Source organism: Calidris pugnax, unplaced genomic scaffold, assembly GCF_001431845.1.
Source record: "Calidris pugnax isolate Ruff unplaced genomic scaffold, ASM143184v1 scaffold228, whole genome shotgun sequence".
Classification (NCBI taxonomy): Eukaryota; Metazoa; Chordata; class Aves; order Charadriiformes; family Scolopacidae; genus Calidris; species Calidris pugnax.
The window spans coordinates 656996-671529 of record NW_015091017.1 but is presented as its reverse complement, the minus strand read 5'-3'; the positions used below and the strand labels follow the sequence as shown (position 1 = coordinate 671529).

At 53.8% G+C, this 14534-nt stretch overlaps 2 protein-coding genes across 5 annotated transcripts in view; one reads left to right on the top strand and one right to left on the bottom strand.

Annotated features, from left to right (window-relative positions):
- SLC23A1 (solute carrier family 23 (ascorbic acid transporter), member 1) overlaps positions 1-2798 on the top strand; it is a 4660-nt gene extending 1862 nt beyond the window's left edge. Inside the window, exons 6-15 of the mRNA XM_014955787.1 lie at positions 15-82; positions 183-364; positions 471-591; positions 725-881; positions 1060-1207; positions 1290-1395; positions 1473-1602; positions 1760-1903; positions 2031-2126; positions 2280-2798. Coding sequence (XP_014811273.1) covers positions 15-82; positions 183-364; positions 471-591; positions 725-881; positions 1060-1207; positions 1290-1395; positions 1473-1602; positions 1760-1903; positions 2031-2126; positions 2280-2527 — 1400 coding nt within the window. The 3' untranslated portion in view covers positions 2528-2798. The remainder of the gene's footprint in view (positions 1-14; positions 83-182; positions 365-470; positions 592-724; positions 882-1059; positions 1208-1289; positions 1396-1472; positions 1603-1759; positions 1904-2030; positions 2127-2279) is intronic.
- A 2720-nt stretch (positions 2799-5518) lies between these two features.
- The window catches only part of PAIP2 (poly(A) binding protein interacting protein 2), a 9929-nt gene continuing 913 nt past the window's right edge, over positions 5519-14534 (bottom strand). Inside the window, exons 1-4 of one of the 4 annotated variants that reach the window (XM_014955808.1) lie at positions 14138-14153; positions 10604-10763; positions 8144-8323; positions 5519-6705 (exon numbers count right to left, since the gene is read on the bottom strand). In XM_014955808.1, coding sequence (XP_014811294.1) covers positions 6640-6705; positions 8144-8323; positions 10604-10741 — 384 coding nt within the window. In that variant the 5' untranslated portion in view covers positions 10742-10763; positions 14138-14153 and the 3' untranslated portion in view covers positions 5519-6639. Of the gene's footprint in view, positions 6706-8143; positions 8324-10603; positions 10764-13862; positions 13879-14045; positions 14068-14137; positions 14154-14534 lie in introns of those variants that run through there. The other 3 variants (XM_014955806.1, XM_014955809.1, XM_014955805.1) reach the window with 3 other exon arrangements.

Sequence of the window (14534 nt, the reverse complement as noted above, 5' to 3'; positions counted from 1 at the left end):
CCCTCCATCCCCAGAGCAGATCTACGGCAACTGGACGCTGCCCCTCAACACCTCCCACGTCTGGCAGCCCCGCATGCGAGAGGTACACCCCGCCACCACCCCCGGGGGACCCCAAAACCACCACTGGGGTGCTGACCCCTCCTCTCTCTCTCCCCACCTCCTCCTTCCTCCATGCCCCGCAGATCCAGGGGGCCATCGTGGTGTCCAGCCTGGTGGAGGTGGTCATCGGGCTACTGGGGCTCCCCGGGGCGCTGCTCAGCTACATCGGGCCACTGACCGTCACCCCCACCGTCTCCCTCATCGGCCTCTCCGTCTTCCAGGCGGCGGGCGAGCGGGCCGGCTCCCACTGGGGCATCGCCGCCCTGTACGGCAACGGGGACAGGGATGGGGGGACAAGTTGTGGGGTCCTCCTGGAGCCAGGAACACGCTGGGGGCACGAGGGACCTGGTGTGTCTCTCTCTTCCCCCCAGGACCATCGTCCTGATCATCCTGTTCGCCCAGTACCTGAGAAACATCACCATTTGCCTGCCCGGCTACCGGCGCGGCAAAGGCTTCGTCCTGCTCCGCGTCCAGATCTTCAAGTTGTTCCCGGTAGGGACTGGCCCAGAGCGGCCATGTCCTGGGGCAGGGGGAGGGGGGTGCCCCAAAAGTCCCCTACCTCCCCCAGCTTTCTCCAGGCGTGGGTTTGATGTGGGGGGTGCATCCCCCATCTCTGCCTCCGCAGATCATCATGGCCATCATGGTGGTGTGGCTGCTCTGCTACGTGCTGACGCTCACTGGCGTCTTCCCCAGCCAGCCCGAGGCCTACGGCTACAAGGCCAGGACAGACGCCCGGGGGGAGATCCTCTCCGTGGCACCCTGGTTTCGGGTCCCCTACCCCTGTGAGTGCCAGGCCGCCCTGTGCCACGCAGGTCCCCCCCATGGCCCTTCGACCCAGGGGACACGGGGACCTGGCTCGGCATCACCGCGGCTGGGGAGCACCCAAGGGGGGGTCCCAACCCTGATCCTGGGGTGCTCCCCACCCTGACACCCCGGCTCTGCCCCCCCTTCCCCGGGCAGGCCAGTGGGGTCTGCCCACGGTGACCTCGGCGGCCGTGCTGGGCATGTTCAGCGCCACGCTGGCGGGCATCATCGAGTCCATCGGGGACTACTACTCCTGCGCCCGCCTGGCCGGAGCCCCCCCGCCCCCCGTGCACGCCATTAACAGGTACCTGCCGGACCCCTGCCCGCCCCGTGGCGTCCCCGGGGGACAGGGCGGTGGGGACCAGCCCCCTCGTGTCGTTCCCCAGGGGCATTTTCACCGAAGGCATCTCCTGCATCATCGCGGGGCTGCTGGGGACCGGCAACGGCTCCACCTCCTCCAGCCCCAACATTGGGGTCCTGGGCATCACCAAGGTACCGGGGCTGGGGAGGGGTCCCCGCTCACCGAGGAGGGGGGGACAGGGGCCATCACCCCCCATCTCTTGGCACAGGTGGGGAGCAGGAGGGTGATACAGTACGGGGCCGGCATCATGCTCATCTTGGGGACCATCGGCAAGTTCACGGCGCTCTTCGCCTCCCTGCCCGACCCCATCCTCGGGGGGATGTTCTGCACCTTGTTTGGTAACGGCGGCACCTCCCACCCCACCATCACCACCACCACCCCCCCGTGGGGAGCAGGGCGGGCTGGGGGGGCCTTGGGGCCGGGTTCAGATGCCCCTGGCCACCTCCCTGGGCCTCCCTGCCCGCCCGCCACCCGGCCGACCGTCTCTGCTGGCAGGCATGATCACGGCCGTGGGCCTCTCCAACCTGCAGTTCGTCGACATGAACTCCTCCCGCAACCTCTTCGTGCTGGGATTCGCCATGTTTTTCGGGCTGACGCTGCCCAACTACCTGGATTCCCACCCCAAGGCCATTAACACGGGTACCCGCCCACCAGGAAAAGCCCCAATTTTTGGGGCATTTAGGGAGAGAGGGTCGGGCAGACCGCCCCACAGCTTACCCACCCTGGGGGAAGCAATGACTAATTAATCAAACCTGGCTCCTCACAGGTGTCCCTGAGCTGGACCAGATCCTGACGGTGCTGCTGACGACGGAGATGTTCGTTGGGGGGACCATCGCCTTCATCCTGGACAACACCATCCCGGGTAACCCATCCCGGGGGGAGGGAGCAGGGGAGGGGGGTTGGAGGAAGATTGATTTTGCTTTAGGGCTGCCAGGGGGGGGATCAGGGGGCGATGGGGATGAGGCTGGGCAGGGGAGGGGGTGTCTCCCGGCCGACCCGTCTGCGCCCGCGGCAGGGACGGCGGAGGAGCGAGGGCTGGTGCAGTGGAAGGCGGGTGCCCACTCGGACAGCGCGGCCAGCGCCAGCCTGAGGAGCTACGACTTCCCCTTCGGGATGGGGGCGGTGAGGAGGAGCCGCTGGATGAAGCGCGTCCCCGTCTGCCCCGTCTTCACCGGGTTCAGAGCCCGGGCGAGGGAGGGGGACACGGCGGCCGCAGAGGGGCAGGACACCCCGGACGGGATCTCCGTCTGCACCAAGATCTGAGCCAGGGGAGGGCTCATGGCCCCGGAGGAGCCGAGCCGAGCTCGGGGGTTTGCTGGCAGCCGGCAAACCCGAAGGTGCCTGCCCCGAACACCGGGCTGGGGAAACTCGGAGGTGGCTTCTGGGGACATCCCCAGCTCCCGGGGTGCCTGCCTGGGGACCACCACCCCCCTGCCATCGCTCCACCTCAAGCTGTAGCTGTTTGAGACTCATCTGGTGCTTCCTGAAGCTCATTAGCCACTTGCTGAAGCTCGTTAGCCACCACAGGAACCAGCCAGAGCCCCCGGAGACACGAGTTTTCACGACGGGATCTCCGTCTGCACCAAGATCTGAGCCAGGGGAGGGCTCGTGGCCCCGGAGGAGCCGAGCCGAGCTCGGGGGTTTGCTGGCAGCCGGCAAACCCGAAGGTGCCTGCCCCGAACACCGGGCTGGGGAAACTCGGAGGTGGCTTCTGGGGACATCCCCAGCTCCCGGGGTGCCTGCCTGGGGACCACCACCCCCCTGCCATCGCTCCACCTCAAGCTGTAGCTGTTTGAGACTCATCTGGTGCTTCCTGAAGCTCATTAGCCACTTGCTGAAGCTCGTTAGCCACCACAGGAACCAGCCAGAGCCCCCGGAGACACGAGTTTTCACCCCGTGCCCTGGGCTGGGGCAGGGCTGCCGGGCGGCCGGAGCGGGCTCTGTGCGGGGGTGCAGCCCAGGCCAGCGACAAGATGCCTCTTTTTAGATCATACATTAAAAGTGAAAAAATTGAAGGCCCTCTCGCCCCACGGAGCGTCTTCGCCGGCTCCTGCAGGTTTCCCTACTCTCCCCCGTCCCCGGGGCTGCCCCGGGGGGAGACACCCCCGATTTCACCCCGACCTGGCTCCCAGGAGAGGGGGGTCAGCCCCTCGGCAAACCCCTCCCGCTCTGGGGAGCACCCGGGAGCCGGCTCCATCCCGGCCCCACAGATCCCGTGGCCTCGGGGGTGACGGTGAAACCCGTTTCTGGGCTTGAGTTTAGCACCAAAAACACTGAGGTGGAAGCCATTGTGGCCGTGACCCGGTCACTGCCCCCACCGGCGTGGTGGCACCACCACCCTCTCGCTCCCCAGCCAGAAACCCCGTTGAATCATAGAATGGTCTAGGTTGGAAGAGACCCTTGGGATCATCGAGTCCAACCATCTCCCCTACTCTACAAAGTCCTCCCCTACACCATGTCCCTCAGCACTGCATCTAAACGGCCCTTAAACACAGCCAGGGATGGGGACTCCACCCCCTCCCTGGGCAGCCTGTTCCAACGCTAAACCTCCCCTGTTGGAGCTTGAAGCCGTTCCCTCTCGTTCTGTCACTAATTACCTGTGAGAAGAGACCAGCACCAACCTCTCTACAGTGTCCTTTCACGTAGTTGTAGAGAGTGATGAGGTCTCCCCTCAGCCTCCTCTTCCTCACACTAAACAGCCCCAGCTCCTTCAGCCGCTCCTCATACGATTTGTTTTCCAGCCCCCTCACCAGCTTCGTTGCCCTCCTCTGCACTCGCTCCAGCACCTCCAGATCTCTCTTGGATTGAGGTGCCCAAAACTGGACACAACACTCGAGGTGTGGCCTCCCCAGTGCTGAGTACAGGGGCACAATCACCTCCCTACTTCTGCTGGTCACACTATTTTTGATACAAGCCAGGATGCCATTGGCTTGCTTTCTTTGTTGGGTGGGGACAAAGGGAGTTTAGTGAGGGAAGAGGGGGGAAAAAAAATAAATAACCCCCCAAAATCCCCAGCGTGGTGCAAAGGCCAGCGCTCGCCACCTCCCACCACCACGGCCCCGAGCCCCACCTCTCCATCTGATGCCACGTGTGATGTCCCAGGGGGTCCAACACCCTTTTGGTCAGCCGGGTCCCCTCCCAGCCCCTTGCCCACCTCGCTGGGGGCCAGAGAAAGTGGAAGAGCCGAAACACCACCATCCCAGTGGCCAAAACGCCGCCGTGCCCCCCTCGGACCCCAAAGGCAGGGGCTGCCGGGGACAACACGGCTCCGCCCTCCCAGCCCCTTGCCCACCTCGCTGGGGACCAGAGAAAGTGGAAGAGCCGAAACCCCACCATCCCAGCGCAGTCCAGCAGCCGAAATGCTACTGTGCCCCCCTCAGACCCCAAAGGCAGGGGCTGTTGGGGACAACACGGCTCCATCCCAGCAGAGACCAGGGGGAAGGTCCCCCCTTCGGTGAGTCTCCCCCCATCACAGCTCTGCCACACGGCAGGGAAAAGACAGCTCTGGTTCCTCACAGCAGCACTTGGTCACCAATCAATCAGCCCCAGCTAATTACCCCTGGGCTCTAAAGCCACACCAGGGCTCTGGAGAAACTCCGTCCCCCCCAGCTAAAAATAAGCGGGGGCACCAGCAGCAGGTTATTTCCTGACCTTCTGCTCTTCGGTGCTGGAGCCCAAACTATTTCCAAACCACCAGGAGGGTTTTGCCACTTCTAGGAAGGGCAGATCCCAGGCGAGGAAGGGGGAAGGCTCATCAGGAGCTGGGGATAATTGCAATTAACGCTTTGCAGAGCACCCGGCAGCACGAGATGGTCTGAGCGACCTCCTCCGAGAGGTTCTTCCACCTGGAGCAAGACCCCGTGGTTCCACCAACACCTGGGGGGAGGCTTTGCCTCCCTCCTCCCCTCCTGCATCACTGCTGAAGAGTTTCCCTTGGGTTTAATCAGAGGCTGATTAATTAAAAGCCAGAGCAGAGGTCGGGCAGAGTTATGAAGCCAGAGTGGCTCAGAGAGGTTGGGGAGGACTGGCCCAGTCCCACCAGCACCATGCCAAGTAGGGCCTGATGCCCTCCATCAGCGGTTAACGATGACGGAATCGTAATTAGCAGTGAGAAACGAGGAAAATACACCCAGAAAGTGGGAGGGAAGAGAGAAAAGAAGAGGCAGAGTCCAACCTGGGATGAGCATTTTGGGCTGTCACCCCTGTCCCCTGCAGGCTGCCCCCCAGCGCATTCACGAGACGGCCACCACCACGTCGGTTCTACTATTATTTATTTTTTTAAATATTTTTGAAAAAATATAATTTTTTTACAATATTTTCAACTTAAACACTATTCACACTGAACACGTATGGCAGCTTAACCTACCCGAATATGAAGTTTAAGAAGCCAAAACTGTTCTAGCTTTATTAAAAGAAAAAAAAAATAATAATAAAACAAAACAAAACAACCCCCCCCCTCCTCCCCAAGAAAAAAAAAAGTCGTTGTGCTGTAGACTATTGTGTAGTGATGATTAAACAAAGCAAGGGAAAAGCACCACTCAAATCACTACCGCTAGGGTTTCTCTGGGTTAAATCCAGCTAGAATAAAGTCATTAAGCTAAAAAGTTACCATAGGCAGCGCTATGTGTCCGGAGAAGAAATTGGGATGGGACCCCCACCTCCTCCAACGGCGTGGGGAGGGGAGAAGGTTTCCAACATGATCACATCCCACCAAGGCTGGGGGATTTTGGGGGTCCAGGGGGTGGAATTAGTTGGGCAGCGGAGATCTAGGACTCTGCACAGGTCTGTTAAAGCTCACCCTGGTTTAAAAGGAGCATAAAGTTGTTTGCTGTTTGGGTTTTTTTTGTTTTTTTAAGGGAAAAAAAATTAACATTAGTAACAAGACTGATATTTCAAAGGAAAAGTCGGCTAATTTGCATAACAATCAATCTCCTCCCTTTCATTTTGTTGAAGTTAAGGCATTTTCAGGTGCAAACTAGCACCAGCGAGCACATCTTTAATTAAAAACAGACCATCCCTAGCAAATTCCCAGTCCTGGTTTAATAAAAAATAGTCAGAGTCTGCAGAAGGTTGGTGGTTTGTTTTTTTTTTATGAACGTGGTACTTTTGTCTCCAACTTGACTGGTGCTTCTCACCCTCGCTGTCCCCTCCGCAGAGAGCCAGGGCCCAATTATGGTTCCATTAAACTTTTGACAGATTTTACTTAATAACAGTCTCAGCACTTTTTATTGAGCATGCAAGACTAACAAAACTTTGGCAATGCATAAGTGTAACACAGTGACAAGAAGAAGAAGAGCTTTTACAATTAAATCTTCTAATACTGGCTTCACAGTGTGGAAATTGTGCTACATCCACCAAGAGAGGGCCCAGTCTACTCAAATATTTAAGTACTTCACCCCAGGAACGAACTCCTTTGCGTTTGGATTCAGGTTACTCTTGACCTGAGGAAGGGAAAAAGGAGAAAATCGAGGTGAAGCATCATTTTTCATCTTCTAGCTTCAAGCTGAACACGTTTCTAGGGGGACAATATGGATTTAGCGTGACAGTCAGGTGTATTACACCCTCTTTGCACACACCAAGTCTTTATTATCACTGGAAAAGGCCGCTCCTCTGTGCTGGTCCCTGAGTTATCCCTCCTTCCTGGGCGTTTCGCTCAGATAAGGGCTCAGGGAATAAGAAAACCCAAATAAATACAGCAGCTCGGATGAACGTGGAAACAGTTCCTGCTGAAGTTGAGCTGTGAGGTTTCCAGATCCTGCTTATTTAAGCAAGAGGAGGCATGTTCCAGGAACTTAAGCCGCTTCTGAGAATTTAACGTATACGAGCGCCCTATTGATTTTGGAAATCCCTGTGCCTGACCCTGCCCTGCCCCTCAGCGAGCTGCTGCTCTGCAGTGTCACCGAATCACACCGGGTTGGAAGGGACCTCTGGAGATCACCCAGTCCAACCCCCTGCCAGAGCAGGTCCACCCAGAGCAGGTCCCACAGGAACGTGTCCAGGCGGGTTTTGAATGTCTCCAGAGAAGGAGACTCCACCACCTCCCTGGGCAGCCTCTGCCAGGGCTCTGCCACCTTCACTGGAAAGAAGTTCCTCCTCATGTTCAGATGGAACTGCTTATATTCTAGTTTGTGCCCATTTCCTCTTGTCCTGTCCCTGGACACCACTGAAAAAAGACTGGCCTCATCCTCCTGACACCCACCCTTTAAGTATTTATAGGTGTTGATGTGCTGCAGTTACAGGTGGGCATCTCCAAAATGAGCTCTTTCTCATAAAAAATAATAATAATAATGGAGGATTAGGCTTTTGTGCTCTTAACTGAGTCCAAAAACTGCTGCCTGCAGCTGCCTAAGCTTGCAATGACAAAAAACTGCTTAAGCTTATCAGTAACTTCATATTTTGTTAGGGAAAAATATGTACACGCTGCTCTTTCCTTTTAGTTGAGCTCTGGAGAGAAGTCACACAGCAACAAACAGGGAAATAATCCCAGTTTAGCTGCTTTCCTCATCCTCCTCAGGATTTCTACAGAGAGATCTGCTGTGATCTGCTGTTTGCATGATCCAAACCAGAGCTGAGACCACGGCTCGTACCTGTCCCGACACCAAAGCCTTGAGAGATGCCAAATTAAACATGCTTCTTGGATTTGTGCCACAGGTGAGGAAAGGCACCATATGGTTGTGAAGAAAACCCTCCAAATCACTCACGTCCCCTGAGGAAACACCCTTTTACCCCCCCCCAGTCCCCCTCCACCACAGCCAGGATGGTTTAAGGGGCTCTGGCTATGTGTAAAGGATTTTCTCCTGCCGTTATCAGCAACAAACATCAGCCTCAGAAAACGAGAGATTTAGAAGCTTTAGAAATATGATGAGAAACTGAATTTACCACCAGATCCTCCAGTGATGAGCTGTCACTGATAACAAGGTCATTGAACTGGTCCTGGATTTGATCCATTGTTTGTGGGAGGTCACGGGCTGGGATGAACCATTCGTGCTCCTCCTCTTCTTCCAGCATCTCCTGGAAGCAGCGCTCAATGAATTCCTCTTCCCACAACTCCTCTTCGATCTGCACGAGGAGAATAAACCACGTCATCAACAAACTTAATGAGAACTTGGGTCTTCAAGGTTTGTGGACCTGGCTGGCCTTCTCTTGAGCTACGCAACGGGACTTCCAGCAGAAACCACAACGCAAGCATTGTGGATTTTAATCTAGTGAAGTGTTTTTGTCCAAGGAATTTGAGCTGCAGTTAAAAGGGAAGGGCAGGAGAACCCCCCTCCCAGCCCAAGCCGGTTCATTTGCAGCTCATTAGGAGCTCAAGGAGAAGGAAAATATTGGTTCCAAGTGAATATTTCAGTGGTACCAACTGGGCTGGGCTGAACGAGTGTGAGGCAGGGAAGCAGGGGCGACGCGCAGAGCCCGGCACATTCCCTTGGAAAGCATCCTGCAACATTCCTGGGAAAAAATAACCACTGCCTGTCACTTGGAACGAGCAGCACCCCCTCGGCTGGAGATTTCGGGATCACCCAGAGCAGTTCTCTCACAGGGGTTGCTCAGGACGCTGCCCTGCCACACTCTGAGCAGGACAAACCAAGCCGTGCAGAGCTGCCAGGCCCCACGGAGACACAGGGAGAGCTTTGCTGGGTTGTTCAGTAAACAAGCTTTGGAGGGAGCTCATCCCGACAGATTTTCCACGTCCCGCATCACAGCACTTCAGAGTGGAAAGCAGGGAAATGGAAGCTGGTGTGAATGATTTGCCAGGCACAAGGGAGGGGGAAAATAATTCTGGACTGATTTAAAAGTTCACCCAGTGGAAGCTTGAACAAGTTTTCCCATCTATCCTTCACTCTGACAGCAAACACATACTCCATCCTGAAGTGGAAACTCAGTTACATCCCACAAACTCTAAATCAGAAGAATTCAAGCCAGAGTTGAGCTTAGGAACACGCTCACAAAGACACCCACCAGGTCCCTTGGTGCTCAGGACGCACAGGGACCCATCGCCGTACACCCTAAGTGACTCTCCAGACAACCCAAACCCTCTACAAACACCCCCCAGTAAAACACTCCAGCAGGGACAGCAGTCTCCCATTGATCCTCCTCGTGAGGCAGGGCCTCTATCCTGCGTGTGGGTGTCAGGTAGCCACGGGCACGCAGCCAGGGGCACACAGCCACCAGCCAGTATTACAGCAGGGGTTGCCCAGTCCTGGGTTTGTGTTACATGGTCAGACACCTAAGGGTGCCTCTAACAGCTCCAGAAATACTAAATAACATCTAATTCCCCAAATGTCTGGACATTAATATTGCCTGTTCGTATTTTCCTGCCCAAGTTTAAGGGGTCTGGGTGCCCACAGAGCGCCGTGCCCGCAGCAGCAGGCAACCAGGCTGCCACACACTCTGAATAACTGCTCCCCTCATCCCTCTTCTCTGAAAATGGAGTCTGTACCTGAAAAATAGTTTATTCAGGGCCCAACTCTCTGCTCCTTCCCCGAGAACTACACATCCCGTGTGCTGACTACACCACAGTCCCCAGGAGGAAAAACCCACCAGAGAGGAAACCTCACTGAGACCACCCTGAGGTAGGCACAAGAGAACTTCACATTTTTGCGAGCAACCTGAATTTCAGACTAGCTTTGAGCCCTGCTGGCACCCTAAGGAGAGAGCAGCAGCCCTACCCTGTGTCAGCAGCTCAGCACGGCCATACTGGGGCACAGAGAAAAGCAGTGCCTTGAGGATAAAGACCAAGTTTTGCTGAAGAAAGGGGTGGTGGGAAGAGGAAGGCTGTTCCCAGCCTCCACAGGAGAGAAAACCACGTCCAGACGCAAGGTGAAAGACCAAGTGAAGGCTTCAGTCCAACCCAATTGCGAAGGCCCAGCTCTGAGACACTGAAGTATTAAGCAACGAGCAGGACTGTCACCCCACAGCTCTGTCCACCCCCTCCCCTGGGAGCACCAGCCCCACTGCCAGGGCAGGTATCCCCCACACATCCAGCTGGGAACAGCCAGCCTGTCTGTGCACATCAAACCTCCCCAAGAACTGTCCCTTCCAAAGGGACACAAAGCCCAGCAACTACTTTTTTTCCCCCTCCTTCCTGCAGAAGTAGGGAATTAATGGATGCATCAGAAGGCACCACACTTCCCACATCTTCCACTAAGATTACAGAAAACAAGTATTTATTGCCAGAGAAACCAAGATGTGTGTGTTCCCCAGGATTATTCCAGCAAACCTCTCTCTAAAAAACTCATCTCTAAAGGATTCCCAGCCTGGCACCCCAGTTGCTAACCCTCTCCCTTCAGCTGGGAAATGACAAAGCACATCCCAAGGGATTTACAGGGGGAAAGGACTTGCCTGCCTGTTAAATTCCTCTTCGTTTTCCATCCACATGTACTCGGCGAAGGGATTGTCATCTTCATGAGAGTGCCCGTTGATAATCACATCCTCGCTGATGATGCTGGGGCTGGTACTGCTGCGACTCGGGTCTTTCATGGCTGCGTCTTTGATTTCAAGTCTGCAATTAAAGAAAGGCAGTTAATTAAGGACGTGCAGACTGGCTCATCACCTTGCTCCCGCGTAAGCCCGGCCCAAGGGAAGGCTCCCGGTAGCCTGACGGTGGCTGGAAGCAGAGGAGCTCTGCTAATCCCAACAAGTGGAAAAAAAGGATCAGAAATGCCATTTCCATTGTATGCAGATCCAAGGGACAAATTAATTTCCCAAATTAAGCCTCAGCAAATGCCAAGCACCGAGGCCGGTGAAAAGCGGCAGGAAAAAACAGAACGCACGTGTGCTCGCCAGGAGGAAAGCATTTAAGGCGCCCTTCAAGAAACAAAAGGAAAATCTGTTTTCCAAAATACTTTTAAAGCTCCCACCTGAGCCTCAAACTCCTCTTGAAACGAACCGCCTGGAGCCGTTTCAGGCAACACTTTGGGGGAATTTCCCAGAACACTCGTGGCGGGGGAAACGCTGGTGTGACTTTCAGCCCACCCAAACTCAGCCCACGGGACGGGATATGTGATCACAATCACACAAACCAACTTTCACAGCCATTTCAGCACGGAGAAACCTTGGGAGAGGCAGAAACCCTTACGCACCGGTTACTCACAGAGCCAACTTGGCACAACAGTCCTTGAAACCACCTCGTTAGCGAAAAGCCCGCTGATTAAGGAGCTCCAGGTAAAGACAAACATCACAAGGCACTGGGAGACAGTACGTGCCTCTCATCCCGCTGGGTTAATGCGCTCAGCATTTCTGCCGGCCCACGATACCCGATATCGCGACGGCCTGAGCTCGAGGAGCGAGGGCACAGTTGGCAAGGGGGTGAGCTCCACCTAACCACAATCAAAAGTGGGACAAAACCCCAAATTTGGTCTGAATTCTTGTCGTAAGATGGTATCGCAGCCTGGCCCTCAGGCTTGTAAGCCTGGAACTCTGAGTCCAGAGCCCAGGTTCTAATCAAAAACATCACTTGTGTTGCATATTGAGACAACGCTGCTGCTGTCCCCATTCCATGCTTAAGTACAGGCATCAATACTGGAAAAGCCAAGTATTTTAGCTACTAATACTGGAAGCGTTAATTATTTTTTAACAGTATACCAAGCATGTGAGGCAATGAGCTCAAAAAAAAAAAAAATTAAACTTGAATGTTTTTCTAGTGCTAAAAATCTGCAATGAAATGATGCAGGACTGAAGGAAAATATTTGTATTTTATTCTCAAATTGATGTTTTTGCTCATTGCCTGTGTGTGAAAAAGTGCCTTAATCAGAGGAGAAGGGATCAAAATCCAGCCCCCATTGTTATTAGAGCACGAGGGCTTATCAGGAAGCAGCTCAAATTTTCTCTTTATATTTTGGTTGGTGGAATTAATGCAAGCTTGGGTTTAAAACATATTCCAAATAACACCAGGTCAAAGGCTTGTCACATCCAAATGATCAATTAAGAAAAGCACAAAGAAAAAGGAACTTGCCCGGTTTGCCCTATTGAAGGTTTTTAAATCAAAGGCAAACCCAAGCACGGAAGTCACTCCAGCTCCCGAGGAAGTACAACAAATGCGAGCAGAACCCGGGTATTCTAGCAAGAGAAAACAGGGTTTTTTTGATGTCCTTTCAAAACAAACTCGCCAAGGATTACTGGCAGCATTTCACATAAAACAGGAAAAGACATTGCATTTAACACCCCAATCCAAGCTTGAAATTGCTTAAAGCAACTTCAGCTGTTCACAAGCCAACAAACAGGGGAGACTAAAAGAAATAAAAGAGTTCAGGGTCTAAAAAGCCTAATTTCTTCCTTTTTTATGTTTTCAAATGGCAATGGCTTTTACCTTTTTGGGGGGGAATGAATCCTGGTATTAATATTCCACTGAGCTTTCTGCACCCCAAAAAATTACACTATAGGTGAATAACTCTGTGTTAACACACTCAGGCCAAATTCCAGGCGACTTCTGTACAAAGACAGCTGTACCCGGACAAATCCATAAAGGTAAAAAATAACAACTAAAACACCTCTAGATGTTTGCGTAAAAGCTCAAAAGGTTAATTTGTTAAGAGCTCATTTTCCGATTACTTAAGCGCTCCCGTGGCAAACAAGCTTTAGGAGGGAGGGAAATTCAGAGTTCCACGCTTGGACTGGAACAGCTTTTTCCGTGGCTGCCCAAGGACGATGTGGATGATCATCTTCAAGAAAGATTCGAGGCTCAGCCTCAAAACCTGAAGTTTATCCGATGAAGCTCCAGGTCCACTAACGTTTTCCCACAGGAAAAAGGCTCAGTAAACACTTAGGAAGCCCCAGGCCAGTCCCTTACTCACAGCACTCCTTGCAATAAAAATATACTGCAGAGGGAGCTTTGTATTTCACCATTTCAAGACACAAACCACTTGGTTTTCTGTGCTCATTTGGGAGGACAAGATTAGTCTCGTTTCACCGGTATTAGATACAGGCTTTTTTAGTCATGAGCTACAGGCAAATCCAAGAAAGGGAGCCAAATGCCACTTTGCTCTTGCAAAAAGTCCCAATCTAAGGCAGCTGCTGCAGAAAACAAGGCGGGGTGACAGGCTACACTACTGGAGTGAATAAAAATAATACATTTTCCATCTGGGAGTAGGTGGACAGCTGAGGATTTAAAAGCTCCTTACGTTAGAAGAGGGAATATAACATTAGTAGTGCTAAGAAACAGAAAAGATGGAGAATTCTGCCACAGTGATACGATTGGAGATCTAGCCCCAAATTATTCTGGGATTTTGGCAGGGGGTGGGGGTGTGGAGGAAGAACAGTATAAGTGCATAAGGAAAGACACTAAAACCCAGGATTCTTATTTTAGGAATGAAGTCAGAAATTAAAAACGCTGTACCCCCAACACTGTTAATTAACTCACAGTGTTTTCTTTACCGTGTGGAACTCGTTACTCCAGAACATCATTAAGGTCCCTTAATTTACCCGTTTCTCTGAATTTTGCTGCATTTGCAGCAACACAGAGCCCTACAGCTGCCACCATGAACAGTCAAAGCTTTGCGACTGAAGATTTTGCATTTAAACCTTCAATCACGACGGAAGATTATCGAACGCCCACTTCACAAGATAAGGTCAATGGGCCTAATTCCAAACCGCGGGCCCTTACCCTTGATTAAAAATCAGTAAGATAAAAAAGGAAGGAAAAAAAAAATTCAGGTATTTGCTGAAAGCATCCAAAAGCAACAGGGATTTGAGCAGCTGAAGTTGAAGCAAAGCTGTTCTGGGGCAGCAGGGAGTGCTCTGAACTTGTGCAGAAAATGGAGCTATTTGTTTATTAACCAGCCATTACCCCTGTGAGTCTTGAGTGCCGGCCGAGTTCGGGGTTATCTCTAATTAGATTAGCAAGTGGCAGTTAGCGAGTCAACCGATCAGCCTCCGCACCATAAACACGTTTCTTAATCAAATTCGTGCGGGATGCCAACGCTATCGGATAGAAAACCACTTCAAAGCGTCGCACCGGAGTTTCCTCGCAAACAGCCGAGGCTGGAAAACAAAGGTTGGCGGGGGCGAGCCCCGGTGGGGCTGGCGGGGGCGACACAGGGCTTGTCCCCAAACCCCTTTTCTCGGTACCCGCCACCGAGCCGCTGGGCCCCGGCGGGAGCGGGCCGCCACGGCGCCCAGGCAGGCGGAGCGGCCTCTCCCCGCGGCTCCGGGGGGAGATAAACCCGCTGCGGGGCCCAGCGGGAGGCCGCGGCCTTGTCGTCTCCCCGTTGTCATCCCGCCCCCCCTCACGCCGCTTTGTTCGCCCCCGCGGCGGGGGTTCCGTCCCGGCAGGCCC